Below are 16,497 nucleotides of genomic sequence, written 5' to 3' on the forward strand. Positions count from 1 at the left end.
CCATTACGTCATCCGGAAGATCCCAATCCTTGTATCTGAACCTCTCAGAAACCATGCGTGAAGGTTGAGTGTCTTGACCTCTGGATGGAGAACCCGACCTTCCTCTTGCGAGAGAAGATCCTCTCTTTGCGGAAGACATATTGGAGGGCAGATGGACATGTCTAGAAGGTCCGGGTACCACGTTCTCCTGGCCCAATCCGGGGTAATTAGGATCATGGTTTTCCTGATCTTTCTCAACCTCCTGATTACTTGAGGAATCACGGGGACTGGGGGAAACGCGTACAGCAGTGGAAACTTCCACTCCACTACGAATGCATCTCCCAGAGCTCCTCTTTGAGGAAATTCCCTTGAGCAGTACTGATCGCACATCCGGTTGGTCGCGGTGGCGTACAGATCCACTTGAGGGGTTCCCCAAAGGGCGAAGATCTCTTGAAGGACTTCCTGTGCTAGCTCCCACTTGTGGGAGACTGTGCTCTGCCTGCTCAGAGCGTCTGCCGCCGTGTTTTGCTCTCCGGCTAGGTGAATTGCCGATAGAGAGGTTCCTTCTCGTATTGCCCAGAACTAGAGCTGCATTGCCTCTCTGCACAGTGGTAGTGACCCTACTCCTCCTCTCTTGTTGAGGTAGTACATGGCCACTGTGTTGTCCGTCATTATCAGGACATTCTTTCCCTGTACAGAGGGCAGAAAGGCCTTCAGCGCTAGTCTGATTGCCCTCAGCTCCAATAGGTTGATGTGTAGTTTGGACTCCGATGGAGACCAAAGACCACTGATTGTCAGATTGTTGGTGTGTGCTCCCCACCCCGTGAGTGAGGCGTCCGTCACTACTGTTATCTCCGGCCATGGTTGCCAAAAGGATTCTCCCTTGAGAATGTTGTCGTTGCAAGCCCACCATAGTAGATCCTGAGCAACTGTGCTCGGGACTTGCAGAAGATCTGACATATTCCCTGAGAACTGGGACCACTGAGTTCTGAGTGCCCATTGAAGGGATCTCATTCTCAACCTGGCCTCTGGTACTAGGAAAATGCAGGATGCCATGAGGCCGAGCAACCTGAGAAAATCGAAGGCCGGTAGATGTTGGACATTCTGAAACTTCGTTACCATCTGCTGGATGTGGAGAGCTCTCACTTCGGGAGGCGAGGCTTTTCCCGATGAAGTGTCCAAGACTGCTCCGATAAACTGTAGTTTCTATGTTGGTATCATGTGGGACTTCTTGAAATTGAGGGAGAAGCCCAGTTTGTGGAGGAAGTGGCAGGTGATCAAAAGATGTTCCTGAGCTTAATCTGGAGAACTTGCTCTGATCAACCAGTCGTCCAGGTAGAGATATATGTGAATACCTCCTCTCCTGAGAATTTCTGCCACAACCGCCAACAGTTTGGTGAAAACCCTCGGGGCTGAGGTCAACCCGAATGGCAGAACTCTAAACTGATAATGAGAATTGCCAATCGCGAATCTCAGGTACTTTCTGTGCCCTGGATGGATTGGCACATGAAAGTAAGAATCCTGAAGGTCCAATGATACCAACCAGTCTTGGAGTTGTAGAGCCTGGAGGATCTGAGAAAGGGTCAACATCTTGAACTTGTCCTTCCTGAGGAACTTGTTCAAGTTTCTTAAGTCCAAGATGGGTCTCAATCCTCCGTCCTTTTTTGGGATGAGAAAGTATGGGGAGTACCAACCCCTGTTCCTCCCCGCTACAGGTACCTGTTCTATGGCACCTTTCTCTAGCAGGGTTAAAATTTCCTGCAACAGGAGCGGGTCTGGAATTTTTACGGAGTTGGCTCCCGGTGGATGATTCTGAGGCCTTTTTAGAAAGGGGAGACAGTAACCTTCAGCTACTGTTTCCAGTGCCCAAACATCTGAGGTAATGCCTCGCCATTCCTTCAGATGTTGGGTGATCCTGCCTCCCACTAGTGACTTGTGGAGCAAGGTCTCAGAGAGATTTGGAGGCGGCTGCAGGAGTGGCTGAGGGCAAAGATGCCACTCCTGAGGCTGATTTCGCACCTCTTCCTCCTCCACCACGAGGGAAGTTTTTTCTACCTCTTTGAGAAGCCTGTCCTCTTCCTCTACCAAATGAGGAGTAGTAGCGAAAAGAACAACCTCTCCAGGAAGATGATCCTGAATAGGTTTTCTGGGGCTGGCGCATGGAGGCACTAAGAGATTTAGCTGCCGCTTTCGAGGTCTGGAGTTTTTCAAGGCTTTCGTCAGCCTTACTGCCAAATAGCCTCGAGCCATCAAAGGGCATGTTAAGGAGTCTGGATTGCACATCCTGTGCAAACCCCGACTTCCTCAACCACGCAAATCTGCGCAACACAGTGCTTGTAGCCATGGATCTGCTGATGCTATCAGCAGTATCCAGTCCAGACTGGAGACATTTCCCCATTGCCTCCTTTCCGTCTTTGACTATATTCAGGAAGCCTTCCCTTTCCTCGCCTTCCGGAATATGCTCAGCTGCCGCCGAAATACAGTCCCACAGGGTATGGGTAAACCTGGCCAGGGTACAGGTGACATTTGTCGATTTCAGGGCCATGCTACCTGAAGTGAAAACTTTACGGGCCCAGGCATCAACTTTCTTGTCCTCTCTATCTGGAGGGATAGTGGGATACGCAGTTTGTTTTGCTGTGGATGCAGCCTGAATAACCAGACTTTCTGGAGTCGGATGCCTGTTTAAATATTCAGGATCCGTACCAGCTGGTCTGTATTTCTTTGGGAAATTACTATTTGTAGCAGCAATGCTATCAGGATTTTCCCAATTTTTTTCTACTGTTCTCTGAAGAGCCCTATGAAAGGGGAGAACTGGGTCTTTTTGGGGACCATTCACAATTATATCTGTCATGTCGTCCTGTTCAAACACGGGTGAAGTGTTACTCCAACCCATGTATTCTACTACCCTGTTCATAAGACCTCTGTACCCTGAGTCTGCATGTTCTGCAGGGTCAGGTTTGGCAAATTCTAACTCTGGTAGGTGTCAATTCCACTAGCAGAGTGTAGAGTATCACTCAAGTCTCTCATTCTAGATTCCTGATCAATGAGTTCCTCAGGAACTTGTCTTGTGCCATATGAAACTCCAAAGGGAGTGACTTCATCTTCCTCTGAGCCAGATTCCTCATAAATTGAGGACATAGCTTTAAAAAAATCTGTTCTGAGCAACGGAGTAAATCTCCTTTCTTCCTCAACAATTTCCTTCGAAGGAATAGAAAAATCCTTCGAGGTTGTCAACGGGAACTTCGAAGACTTCGAAGAAGACTTCGATACAGGTGTCGAAGACGCTCCTGGCTTCGATGCTGAAGCAGTCGACGCTGGTGGAGTCGATGAAGCCGTTGAAGCCTTCGATGACTTGAGCTTTTTATGAGGCACCGGAGATGTGCTCGACTCTCGAGGAGTCTTCGACTCATGAGGAGCCTTCGACGACTTGGCGTCGACTCGAGTATCTTCGATACTACTGGCTTTTACTAAGGTAGTTCTCAACCTCTTTGTCGTCCAATGGAGCAACCTTAGAGGAATGGCTCTTCCGAGGTTCTTTCGAGGGGGTCGGGGCCGCATTCTCGAAAACCTCCATCATCTTTTTACGGAATTCCTCCCATTTTCTGGGGGAATCCGACTTTGTCGGACATCGAATTTCTTCGGTCGACTCAGAAGATACATGATGAGGGAGATCTATGTCTCCTCTTCAGTTTTTTTGACGAGGAAGAAGAGTGTCTCGATCTACTCCTAGATCGAGATTTCTTGGAGTGTCTATGTCGATCCAATTCTTTCGAATCGGTCGCTTTCTTATGCTTTTTGGACACAGCCTTCTTAGAGGCTTCCCTCCCCACCGACAGTTTACCTCTCTTCTCACGAAGGGCCTTCTCGGTCATGGACTGACAGGAACCACAGTCGTCGGTTCGGTGACTAGAACCGAGACACCAGAGACAAACTCGGTGAGGATCAGTGATCGACATTTTCGATCCACAATCGATACACTTCTTGAACCCAGTCTTGGGTGTCGAAGGAGTCGAAGAAGATGACATTTTCACGAAGAAAATCTTGGAGCGTGCCGTTCACGATAGCAAAGCGATCAGAAAAACGGAACTGGAGCAACGGGCTCAGCTCGAGCTACTTATACCATCAGTGACGTCGACACGGTACGGAGACCGTTGAGGGACAATCGACGCTACGACCTCGAGCACAGCGCCCTCTGCTGAGAATTTTTTTTTCCAAACCAGCAAAGCTGGAGATAACGAATTATCATAAGATGAGGAATACGTGGGAGGACACAATCCATTCGAAATATATGTTCATGTTTGCATCTGAAGACTAACCATAATGCTCAGTTTCCGGAAATGACTTTAAAAATACACAAGTCACACAATAAACCAACCTGACAACATATACATAATTGTAGAAACATGTTGAGCAAAAAGAAGTATAATTGCAATGTTATCTTTCCCCATCTTGAATGGGAGCCTAGATGTTCTAGCATGTAAAGCAAACCTACAGAAAATCCACTATAGAAAGAAAGTGAAATAAAAGCTGTCATTGGTCCACAGAGCTTTAAGATTGTTATGTGCCTCTATCATTTTTAATCAGCCATCACTCTCATTTCAAGGTTCATAGAGAAAATTCACTCCCATGTTCCTGTCTCTGCAGCTAATCAATTGGGCTGCTGATCGAGACCTCCCTGAAATGTGTCCAACCCTGGCTGTTTATGTCTTTGAGATGATAAATGCAAGGCAGTTGGAGGAGTGGGCCTCTGCATTTGCTAAATCTGCCCTCTCACATGCCATAGGGGTGATCCCCTTTCTTAGTAGGGCAGTCAACCTTGAAGTTCCTATTTTCTTATTAAGAGAGCGAATGTCGCTCATTTCTAATTGAAGTGAATTTGTGTCTTAGTTTCAATCGTTAGCCACTCTGCTAAGTGAAGGATGGAATTGAGAAGCGCCAAAGTGGATTGAGAGAGGCCTTTGAGCACGTTGTTACTGGAGACAATGCTATACATGCTTAGTGTGTTCACTGCAGAAAGTAAGTTGTTTTGTTAGCATGGGCTTGATTTATGGGTGAAGGTGAATGTGTTGCTTGCATTTGCTTGTGTAAGTGGTGCCATGATGAGGGTGGGATAAGAGGTGAGGAGTTGGACACATATCTCAATGTCGATCATGCTGAAGGCTCTGAGAGGTGAAGAAGGATGAGATAACAGGAGCCACCATCACCCAAAGGTCCTGACATCATCTAACATCTTGGGAGAATCATTTTCAGGGATTGAACCAGAATATTGGCTCCAGCTGCCTGCTGGGTGAGTGACCTGACAATGCATTGTCTTTGGTTCTGCTTTGCGAGTGAAGATTAATGGGCGCTAGTGGGCAATTTTGGGGGAGACCTGGGGAGGAGCTGTGGGTTTTCTAGGCTGGGTGTGACTTGTGCTGTTTCAAAGGCTGCAGAAAATAGGTATTGTGCGATGGACAGCTTGATGACGTGAAGCCACATGTTATTTACAGCAGAAGATTAAAAGAGGCCTACACAAATGTTGGCAGTAGCTCAGCAAAGTAAGCTGTGTGTCTCAGCACGCCATTAATATCAGTAATATCTTGCTGTGTGATTGCTAGGTCGAAGTTTACTTCAGTGCTGATAGGGGTGTTGTGCTTAACGCTGGTGAGGTTATTTTAGTTGGAAACAAAGTTTAAACATTTTGTGCAGTTTTCTCAGAACGTGATTAGGGAGGGGGATTTTCCAGTGCCTTGGTGTTTTCTTGAATGCTCTGAAAGACAGATCTTACCAGTTTGTGGTATTGTATATATTGTATTGCTGGGATGATCATTTGACCCACACGAACGCTTATTATGCGGTTTGTCGGCTGTTAAGACAATTGCAGAAATGTTGTCACCAGTGCTTTAAGTGGGGTAAGAAATTGAGGGGGGGGGGGCCTCGTTTGGGGGCGTGGCTTCCATTGTGGGCGTGGCCTAAAACGTGCACAAATCATTGTAAGGTGCGCAAACAAATGTATAAATGTATGTGAGCATTTATATATTTGTATGCGCCATACTATGGTTTGTGTACCTTTCAAGCCTTATAAACATACCAATGTTACGTATTTCTAGGTTTATAAAAACGTGGCTTGAAAAGTGCACAAACCATAGTAATTTACGCACACTTGTGTGCTTATCTTACTATGGTTTGTGCACTTTTCAAGCCACCTTTTATAAGCATAGACATTTATAACATATTTCTATGTTTATAAAAGACGGCTTGAAACGTAAACAATTCAAGGCATTTTTTATAAAGCGTTGAGGACGGACAAAACCCGAGGTGGCTTTGTCCATCGACAAAGCTTTATAAAAGATGCCTTGAATTGTGCACGTTTCAAGCGGTCTTTTATAAACGTAGAAATATTTCTACGTTTATAAAAGATGGCTTGAGACGTGCACAATTCAAGGCATCTTTTATAAAGCTTTGCCAACGGAGCCGCAGGTTTGCTGAGGGTCAGTGACCTGGCGAGGGCAAACAAAGGAACTGTAACTTCCCTGATGACCCTTCAGATGGGGGGTCATCAGGGAAGTTACAGTGACTGACAGAAGTGCCAGCCAGCCTCAGCGACGCTGTGCCTGGCTGGCACTTCTGTCAGCTCGCCTGAAATTAAACTGGCGGGCGCATCTCCCGTCGCGGCTGCGGCGGGATAAATCATCCCGCCAATGTTGTATGGGATGGGGGGCCCCGACAGGGCCCCGGCTCAGTCCCACTTTTTGGAGACTGCCGGGGCCCGGCCCCGGGAGGCCCCGGCCCACTTTAAGCACTGGTTGTCACTCCATTGTTTGAAACGTTAAGCGGCTCTTTCTGATATATGACTTACTTGCCACTTGTCCGGTGTCCGGTTGCCTAGATTTACGTGACTATCACCAAAGCCTATTCTGAGATTACACTCATTTGGCACAGGTCCCGAGCAGGGGTGCACTGGGAACCAAAAGAGGCCCTGGGAAGAATTTTCAAAGTGGCCCCATATTCCACATTTTCAGCAAGCCCAATCATTTTTCTCTTAGAAAATTGAATAGGTTAGCGCACAAAAGAGGCCCAGGGCGCAGCAGGAGACCTCCAGAGTTCCCTATAGGCCAGTCCACCCCTGGTCCTGAGAGTCGTGGGTAGAAAGCCAACATAGAATTGGTGTATGTGATACCTCAAACTCTTTAGTGCCCATTCGTCTGAAGGATGGTTGAGGTGCATTGATGTGGCAGAACAGGTGAGGCTTATACAGTGGTCTTTCACATAGTGCGGGAACCCTCGCTCCTGGGCAAATCTCTCTTATCACGACATGGGCTCCATGCACAGGCCTGCCTCGTGTTTGTGTCTGAATTCGCTGGGTGAATGAAGGCTCACAGACAAATGAATTGAATGGTATCCAGTGATATAATCGCTGGAAATAACATCGAGGCGACTCAATATTGGGCCAACATTTTGGCCAAATATCCAACAACTGGAGTTTGTTTATATAATTGCATCAGTCCTAAAATATGTTGGGGAGGGTGTCTAGGGCCTTTAAAAAAAAATAACAAGTGCCCCTAGATGTTTTTTCCAGCAATTATATAGCATGTAACCGAATAAACACCTACTTCCATCAGCCGCAATGGGTATTTAAATGGAGCCTTCCTTTGGTGACTACCGGAAAGCCGCAGACACAGTCTGGACCTTTGCACTATCAATGCTTATTGTTTTCCTACCTTCAAGCCAAATAGATGAAAAACATGAAAACAAAACGTTGCCACTGAACTTAAACATACACATTGCAAGTCTGAAGTACAATTACTCAAATAACAGACCGCGAACAACCAAACTTGCACTGTTGTTAGTCAGTCTGTAATAACGAGAAAGGGCCCGCGGATGCATCCTTCCAAAACATGTTTTGTTTTGGAATTGGGTACGTCACCACCATGCATTTAAGGCAGTTTTTATTTTCATGGAGTTGGGCCAACCTCTCAATGTTTGTCGCTGAAATCCAACCAGCATTGTGTTTGTATCCTGCCACTCTGCCCCCGGGCACTGCTGCTCATGGGCTCCCAGTGACCTGAAACTGTACTGTAGGGTGTCATGTGTATATATAGGATGTTTTTATCGCACAAAAGGGCAATTTCTTCAACACATCGTGCCACTGTTTTAGCTTTGCAATACCCCAGTGCATGGCTGAAACAGCCGTGCGTGATGTCATCACCTCGCCACTAGGTGTTTCTGTGTCATTCAACAAGAGTCAAAGCGTCTGCCTGCGATGTCTACAATGCACACCTTCCCTCAGTACATGAGCCCTCAGGCGCAGCTCAGGCAGAGCATCAGTGGACTAAACAAGCGACCGACCAGGAGCGCTGGGTTTGAACCCCAGCATCAATGTTCTCCTTTTATTTTTTTATTTCAGCCATTTAACAATGGCACGCAGGGTTATTTGTTACTCTGCTCGTTGCCATTAATATGGTCTTCTCCAAGATGAAACTCAGCAAGATGGATTCTCTTCTTTAGTTATTTCTCTAGAGTGGTGGTTGCACTGGTTCACCCACATAAGGTGTGCATCAATAACCATGTGCTATGCATCATGCTCGTATTTGGGCAGGGCAAGGTTGGCCTGGGGGAATTGTTTGAGTCCTGTCAACGTCATCATTAGCCTGAATTGTCCTCTGTTATTTACCCCCATAGATGAAAAATGCTTGCATGGGACTCGAACTGTGAAAGGGCATCATGAATTAGAATTCTTAAACATTATACAGGCCTGTGTACAAGGGCCAAAGTTCAGGTTTTCATTGACACAGTAGAACCACTATCAACCCTAAGCCTACAGCTCCCACTAGCGGTGACAACACGGGAAGCTATGCTAATTGGACCACTGTAACAGGCAAAGCTATGCGAATAGGCATTGTCACTATGTATCCTAAGGCAACAGCTCCCTCTAGTGGTGACAACAGGTGAAGCTATACTAATTAGAACACTGTAGCAGGCAAAGCTATGCCAATTGGTCTTGTCTCTATCTACCCTAAGGCAACAGCTCCCTCTAGTGGTGACAACAGACGAAGCTACTGCATCAGAAAACATACATGGACAAACATACATCTGACCTTTTATTATATTGTTAGATTAAACTTTTCCTCAGTTTGGTGGAGGTTATTGTTTTAGAACAAAGGCTACATGGTGTGGCGGCTGATTTTGAAAAATGATGATAACAAGTTCAGTAGCTGTTGTTTTCCTCCCACTCATTATTGACCTTTTCAGACGGCTTCATGTTGTGGTAACAATATTGAGTACTTTCTCCTTCTGAACTCAACCCTGATAGTTATCCAATTCATTTTTTTTACATTGCACTGATTTTCTTAGAGTTCATTACGTGGAAATATTTTCCATTATAAATTGCAGCTAAAGACTGTGGCCCTCATTACGACCTTGGCGGAGGACCATGGCGCTATTTGCACCATGGTCCATGGCGCAAAGCTGCCAACTCCGCCATGGGGGTTGGCGGACTTACCGCCCCATTCCGAGGTTGGCGGGGCGGTAAGTCCCCAATCCCCATTTACCCTTCCCCATTCCCATTTCTGGCCCCATAGGGCATAATGGGAGTGGGGAAGGCGTTAATTACGCCACCGTAAATTACGGTGGCGTAATTAACAACAAGGTCCCTTAGCGCCATGGATTTTAACGCCTGCTAAAAGCAGGCGTTAAAATCACCATGGCGCTATGGGAACTCGTACTCAGGCGGTAAGGTGCGCCATGGTTTACGCCGGCGTAAACCCCTTACCGCCTGGGTCCTAATGAGGGCCTGTGACTGCCTACCTCATAGGTCAGCAAGTCCTTAATGAGTCAATGTGTTAGATGATGGTCGCGTTCCCTGTTACGTCACAGTCTCGCCTATAAGGTCAGTGGTTTAAAATGTAAAGTATTTGAGGTGTAGGCCAAGCTGGCTTCAAAGTGCAACAAGTACGTAGGGAAACCGCCCGACACTCCAAACAAGCAGTGCAGGAAGTGATTCCCTTTTCATTGGACTGGGGCTGCAGAAGAGTCGCCCCAACGTCAGCCCCATAGCTAGCAGTTGTCACAGTATAGATGGGGTGTAGAGTCTCCAAGGATCAACCACCCAGATCTGTACCGAATCGCAAGACCGCACCATTCACTTGTGCACATTTTGTGGAACAATTAGACACCTGCGATCCCTCGTCCAAATTATTCTTCATAATAATTCCCAAATAGGAGAATTCCTTGACATTCAAGTCGACTGGTCTTATATTGCAGGGACAATTGATGAATACACTCTGGCAAAAAGTGTAATATGTGCAAAACATCAGAAAAGCCCTCTAAGTGTTTTTATGAGAGACCCTCAGTGCTCAACTCAGACAAAACTCACATCTATTCAAAGCTTTTAATGAGTCAATTAGTATATATCAAAGAAAGCAAATAGTATACAATCTCAGTAGATCCAGCTGTTCGACAGAATACCCACACCTGTGGATTAAGCACGCTTCTACAAATGTAAAAATAAAAAAAAATCAATAATATGCTAAATGGTTTCATCTCAAACAAGTGATGCTGAGTCCAATCAGAATTCAAAGTATACGTGAATTTCAACAAGACGTCCTACAAAAGACAGCGGCTTGACACACTTTGGTCATCTGACCTTCAGAAGCTTACGAGGTTACAACGTAATAATCTCATTACAATTTCAATGTAATTTCATCTTCTTCATAGGTTAGCATGAAGCACACCCCTCCACCCCTCTCTAACGCAACGCTTACTTTCCTTCCTCCAGGCAAAGTCCGAGCTAGAGTCCGGTGCACTGTGCAGACGTGCATGAACCATGAAGCAAGGACTTGGAAGCAGCTTCGGTTTTGGGATCCCAAATATCATGGTGGAAAATAGCTATTACGTTTCTTTTTAAAGCTCTTTGGGCCAATGCATGGCAACATCTTGTGTGCAACACAAAAAACATGTCAGCAAGTCCCGGCTACCACAGGCAACCAGAGAATTATTGTCTGAATGTAGTTTGCATGGTTCAGGTCACCTTGGAATCACCCTATGCATTCGGAAAAAAGTGTGGCATGCCGGGTTTCATTGCAGGCATGAGGTCATTCCTTTTTCTAACTCTGCTTTGTCTGGAGCATCAATGGAAAAGTCTGGGATCTGTTCGACCACTCTTCTCGGGGCAGGGACAGGAGGATTCCCACAGTCATTAGATAAATAATCTTGAAAAGGTAACAAGACACATATTCCTTTGCTATAGTGCAAGACATAGGGCCCAATTCATGGGATTATTTGCACAGTTCGAAGTGACTTTGCACTACTGAAAAGTGACTTTCCACTGCAGACACAAACCCTGATTCATGGAACTTTGCAGAGTGTCATTTTGCAGTGCAAAGTCAGTGCAAAGTCACTTTTGCAGTGCAAAATGACTTTGCACAGTTTGCACTCCAAAAACACACTTTGCACAGTTCCATGAATCAGGGTTTGTGTCGGCAGTGCAAGGTCACTTTTCAGCAGTGCAAATTCACTTTGAGCCGTGCAAAAAAGTCCATGAATCGGGCCCATACAATGTAATTATACTGGACATACAGAAACGACTCACGCAGTCTCTTTCGGATAGCAGTAAAAGCATAGTCTGATTGGGGACTCACCTGCGTTCGTAGCCAACACACCACATCTGCCCGGCACATCCCTGCTTCCAAACCTTGACCATTCTCGTGAAGGCCTGGACGCAAGGCTGCCTGTGTCCTACGATGGCCATCTCCCGTTCTGTGCAAACGTTTGGCCTGAAATCATAGAAAGTGAATCGTTTTTTTTTTTTTTTACTGTTTTATTGGTTTTAAAAGAAACATAAAAAATCGAGAACAAGTACATGTTACATGATCCTGTTTAAATGAAAACCTTTAACATTACAACTCAATCATCATCCTTCTCCTGTTAACAATCAATTTCTAAATAATAAGAAAGGATGTTGAAACCCCTTCACCCACTCCCTTCGCTGACAACAGAAATTCCAGCATGTTCATTGTGGCAATTACCAGTCCAGTTTGCTCACCTATCAATACCCATTTCCTACTCTATATAGGGCTCAAAGTGGTCATTTCCCCCATACGACTTTCCAAAAAAAAAAGTTCTGACTTGGACTAGCGATTTGCAAACCATTATCAAATGCATTGGACATTCCACCATTTCAGGTTGCTTACAAAATCTACACCATAGATATTGGACCCCAGGCAGCTTCCTCCTCCACTGGACTTCGTATCCAAGACGTTTAAGCGACATCTTAAAAGGAGGTCACGGATCTTCGGGGAGGGACAATTCTGCAGGTAATTAGGGAGCTCATTCATACCCTTTCCATCTTCAATCAACAAACGACCAAGCTTGTCTTTCCCACAACGATCTCTAGTATCAATCCAGTCCCAAGCCTGGAGCATTGTCTTCACCTTACAAAAAATAAATAATGGTGTAAAGTTTTTAAGTGAGTAGGATTCAAGTCATAGTGAAATGATGCCAGTAAACTGCTCTGGTTTCTAATGCAATACATTGGGCCTCATTACGACCATGGTGGTACGGGGTAAACGGCGCCGTAAAAGGTGCCGGCGACGTTTACCCCGTACCGCCTCATTACAAGGTCCCCTCGCAGGACCCAGGAAGCAACGTCAAGCAAAGTTAAGCACGCCTGGTCAAACCAGGCGTGCTTAACGGGTCCCGCTGTTAAAACTGATATAATATTGTTTTGTCCTCATTGTATATGTTGGCCTATGCCTAGTCGCTTTGCGAGGAAATCCGTATTGCAAGGTCGTGACCTTAAGTGAATCAAGCCTCCATTTTAGGTTAAAGCCGCCATTTTAGTTTATCGTACAAAGTCACCCTGTGGCCTAAAATGGCTGACCTGTGTTCTCTTGTTCTTGCTTTAACCTCTTCAACCTCTGTAGGAGAGTTAATGTCCAACCTGCCTGCAGGCTACATGTTAGGGTCATGTAGACCTTGTCCTTTGTTGACCTCGGATCAGGGGATTACTTGAATAGGCGATGTTAACCTACAAGTATACAAGAACAATAACGCTATCTAAACACGACATGTGAAACATCTGTTTGACCTGTATTAAAGCAATGTGTAAAGAGTGTAAAGTTAAACGTAGAGAATAATAGTGTTTGTTAGCAAATGTATTAAAAAGTAAACCGCATGCACGAGATATGTAAATTAGGAACGAACCTGGCGCGACCCTAGCCCAGTACATGATTAACTTGTAAAAGGCTGGACATCGTTATAACGAAACTGTATAAATATGCTGATGTCCAGCTAGCAATTCCTGTTCACTGCTCACATTGAACCCTGCTGGTGGTCTCTGTGATGTATTGACGGCCAAATAGCTATTTGTGTACTTTGTTTTGTAAACTGTACAGAATTGCAATAAAGATTCTGGGAATCTTTACAAGCCTGTGTCAGTGTATTTCTCTTTGCATGGTGTCTGATTCCACAGATGGTGCCCGAATAGTGACCCTCAAGATCGACTTCGTCTCGTTGAAGGTTGGCTCGGCTATCGGACTGGGATCGGACGGTGCCAACAGAAATGGCCCCTCTGGACGAGAAGTGAATTCCTCAACAGAACTGCACGATCCGATCCCTGAACGGTGAGCTATAGCCCGAGACTATGTCTTGATGAGGGTCCATATATCGAAGTGGGTAAACTTGCCTAAATCACCAGACACGTGGGTCCTTAGAATTGTCCTTAGTAACCAGATCAGGCCTCCCAGTCCTTTGGTCAGGTGAATCGTGACCCGATTCTTAATTTAACCCTGACAATTTGAATTTGGCGCATTGTACTCGCGAGCACAATTATTTGACCAGGTAACACCAGAACTCTGATATGCCTGGGAAATTGTCTGCCTGCTTGAGGGCATTATTCCGCAGCGACAGACAATCTTTGGAAGATAGCCATCCCGCACCACAGGAGGGGTCGCCGGCATGTACTATGTACTGTAAGAAAGGCTTTGGTAGTATAGCATTTAATGATATTTGGCACAGACAGACCAGACATAACTCTAATCTTCGGTGGCCAACCAATGGTAGCTTTGAAATCCCTTGTATAGAATATCTAGAGTCTGTATTGGTAAAGAAAAAGGCTAGACCTGCAGCATTCGACGCATTGCACAGTTGGAAAACAGAAGCTTTGCAGAAACAAAAGAGTAGAGAGAAACATATGGGTTGACATATGACAAGTGTCGAAAAGGCATGGTTATATGATCAAAATAAACAATTGGAGTCAGTTAGGAACACGGACAGAGCCTTTCAATTAGGCATTCAAAAAATGTACCCTTCAAAAGATTTTCATACGTCAGATGAATTGATTAATAAACTTTTGCATGAACGAAGACCCGATGCCTCCGCGCCACCCCCGTAAGTCCCTCCTCCTGGCGCTTTGCCCCTTGCCGTTGTTATTCCTCCTCCTATAGTTCCTCCGGTCCTCCCTGTTTTTCTTCCTGTTGTTCTTCCAGCCGTCACTCCATTGCCTGCCCCCTTGCCTCCACCTGTTGATATCCAGAATGTGCCTTCTCTTCCTCTTCCAAGTGATTCCGCATCGCTTGTAGTAGACCAGGGAGCGGGATCAAGGGTTGTGACTCGTAATACTGTGTCCCCAGATAAAAAGAATGAATTGATTGCTTGGGCTAAACATTGTATGGAGAAGGGTGAACAAGCTGATATTTTTTCCACACTCGAAAATCTAAAAAGTATTCCTGAGAAAAATGTTTTTATTGAGGGGTTAGGGATTCATTTGCGTATAATGTGGAATAGATTAAACGATGTAGATCTCCCACAAGGGTTACGGGATTTGAATGCTTTAGCGTTGTCCAGAGATACTGCAGAGAAAGTATATGAGCATGTTGAGAGGATTTTTGTGTACAGGAAGGAGTTGGAAGAGTTACAGAACGAGGAAGCAGATGGTGATAGTTTAGGTATTATGTTCTTACAGAAACGGTTTTCTCCTTGCCATGAATTAAAAGGTGAGGAAGCGCGAATTTGTATAAAGGATGCGATAAGATGGATTTCGGATATGTCGATAACTCCAGATGAAGTATATTACACATATGGTCAGTATACATTAGAAATGCAAAAGAAAGTGATACAGGTTATGGTAGAATACCTGCAGAATGAGTGTGTAAAAAGAAAGATTTGTTGTCCCGCAGAATTGTTGAGTGTTTATAAGAGAGCCTTTTCGATTGATACTTCTTCGACTGCCTTAGCGCTTGATTTGGCTCGTTGCTTAGTAAACGTTTGGAGCTACCTACTTCTCAGTTGCCTATGAGAGAGGTCCCTCCGACATTTGTCCCAAAGGTTGAGATTGCGGCCGATGCTGCACAAGGAATACTCACGGTGGACATTCCTGCACATTACGTATAGCAGTTTGTTCACGTCCCGTTTTCAAGACAGGAAGTGAACACCATAAAGCAATCTATTCCCGATATAAGAAAGAATCCGACGGGGTTCTATAAAGAAATAGAATCGGTCTTACAATCATCGGTATTCACCTTAAGTGATATTGATTTATTATTTCCCGTACTCCTGCCAGTTGATTTGTGGAAACAGATTAGGACTGTAGATGATATACCTGGGTTAGGAGATACATGGGATAACAGGATTATTGTAAAATTAAAAACTATAGTTCCTGAAAAAGAACCATTTGGGACAAGCTTACGGCCTGTGTCCAAGGAAAGTCTGAGGGTGCTACCGATTTCTTCAATCGGTTTGAACAGGTATTTTCAGATTTCAGTGGCCAAGAATTAGGCACAGAGTCAGGGAAAAGGCTGTTTGTCGACAAATTTGCATGTGGATTGCTGCCTGACATCCAGTTACAGATTATGTCTTCCGAAAGTGCTTGGCAGGCGAAGTCTCAATCAGAAGTACTGCACTTGGCTCAGTACTATGAAAATTGTGTGAATAATGAAAAGAAAAAACTTGAAAAAAAGGGTGACCTGAAAAAAAAAGTCCTATTACAACAGAGTGTTAGAAACCCTAGAGGGGGTAATCAATTTAGAGGTCAGTACGTTCCACAGGGAAGTACGCCCCTGGCTCCGGTAACCATTAACCAGTATGCCTATTGTCGACAGGAAGGTCACTGGCGCGCACAATGTCCGACCTTGCAGCAAAGGTCATTTGGGAACATGGGTAGACGATCCAGAGGTCGCCCAGGTGCAGGGGGACCTGGCAGAGGTCAGTTTGCACCAGAATCACAGCAACCTCCTTCACAGGATAAGCAAGTTTCGAATGTGGATAACAGAAACATTTTTGATCACCCTTCTGCCGTGTACCTCTCTGAAGAGCTTCCTTTTGACGATATTCTGTTTCGCTAGGATTGCCCGAAGCAGGATTTGGAACCGACGCCTATTCCCATTCATCAGAAAGGCCCCTACGTTGAGATGGCAGTGGGAAATAGGAAGCATCTATTTTTAGTAGATACGGGAGCACAGAAATGTTCCATTGACCATTCACAGGTTCCAAATATTCCCCTTTCAGGGCAGTCCAACGTCTCCGTAGGGTTTTCAGGCACAC

At 45.3% G+C, this 16,497-nt stretch overlaps 1 protein-coding gene and 1 long non-coding RNA gene across 2 annotated transcripts in view; one reads left to right on the forward strand and one right to left on the reverse strand.

Moving 5' to 3' along the window:
- Positions 1-16,497, reverse strand: part of MEGF6 (multiple EGF like domains 6) — a 1,562,146-nt gene that overhangs the window by 1,403,226 nt on the left and 142,423 nt on the right. The window contains exon 2 of the mRNA XM_069610227.1: positions 11,598-11,732. Within this exon, the coding sequence (XP_069466328.1) occupies positions 11,598-11,732 (135 nt within the window). The remainder of the gene's footprint in view (positions 1-11,597; positions 11,733-16,497) is intronic.
- The window catches only part of LOC138472185 (uncharacterized), a 226,922-nt gene that overhangs the window by 172,381 nt on the left and 38,044 nt on the right, over positions 1-16,497 (forward strand). The window lies entirely within an intron of this gene.

Source organism: Ambystoma mexicanum, chromosome 8, assembly GCF_040938575.1.
Source record: "Ambystoma mexicanum isolate Mex_15411 chromosome 8, UKY_AmexF1_1, whole genome shotgun sequence".
Classification (NCBI taxonomy): domain Eukaryota; kingdom Metazoa; phylum Chordata; class Amphibia; order Caudata; family Ambystomatidae; genus Ambystoma; species Ambystoma mexicanum.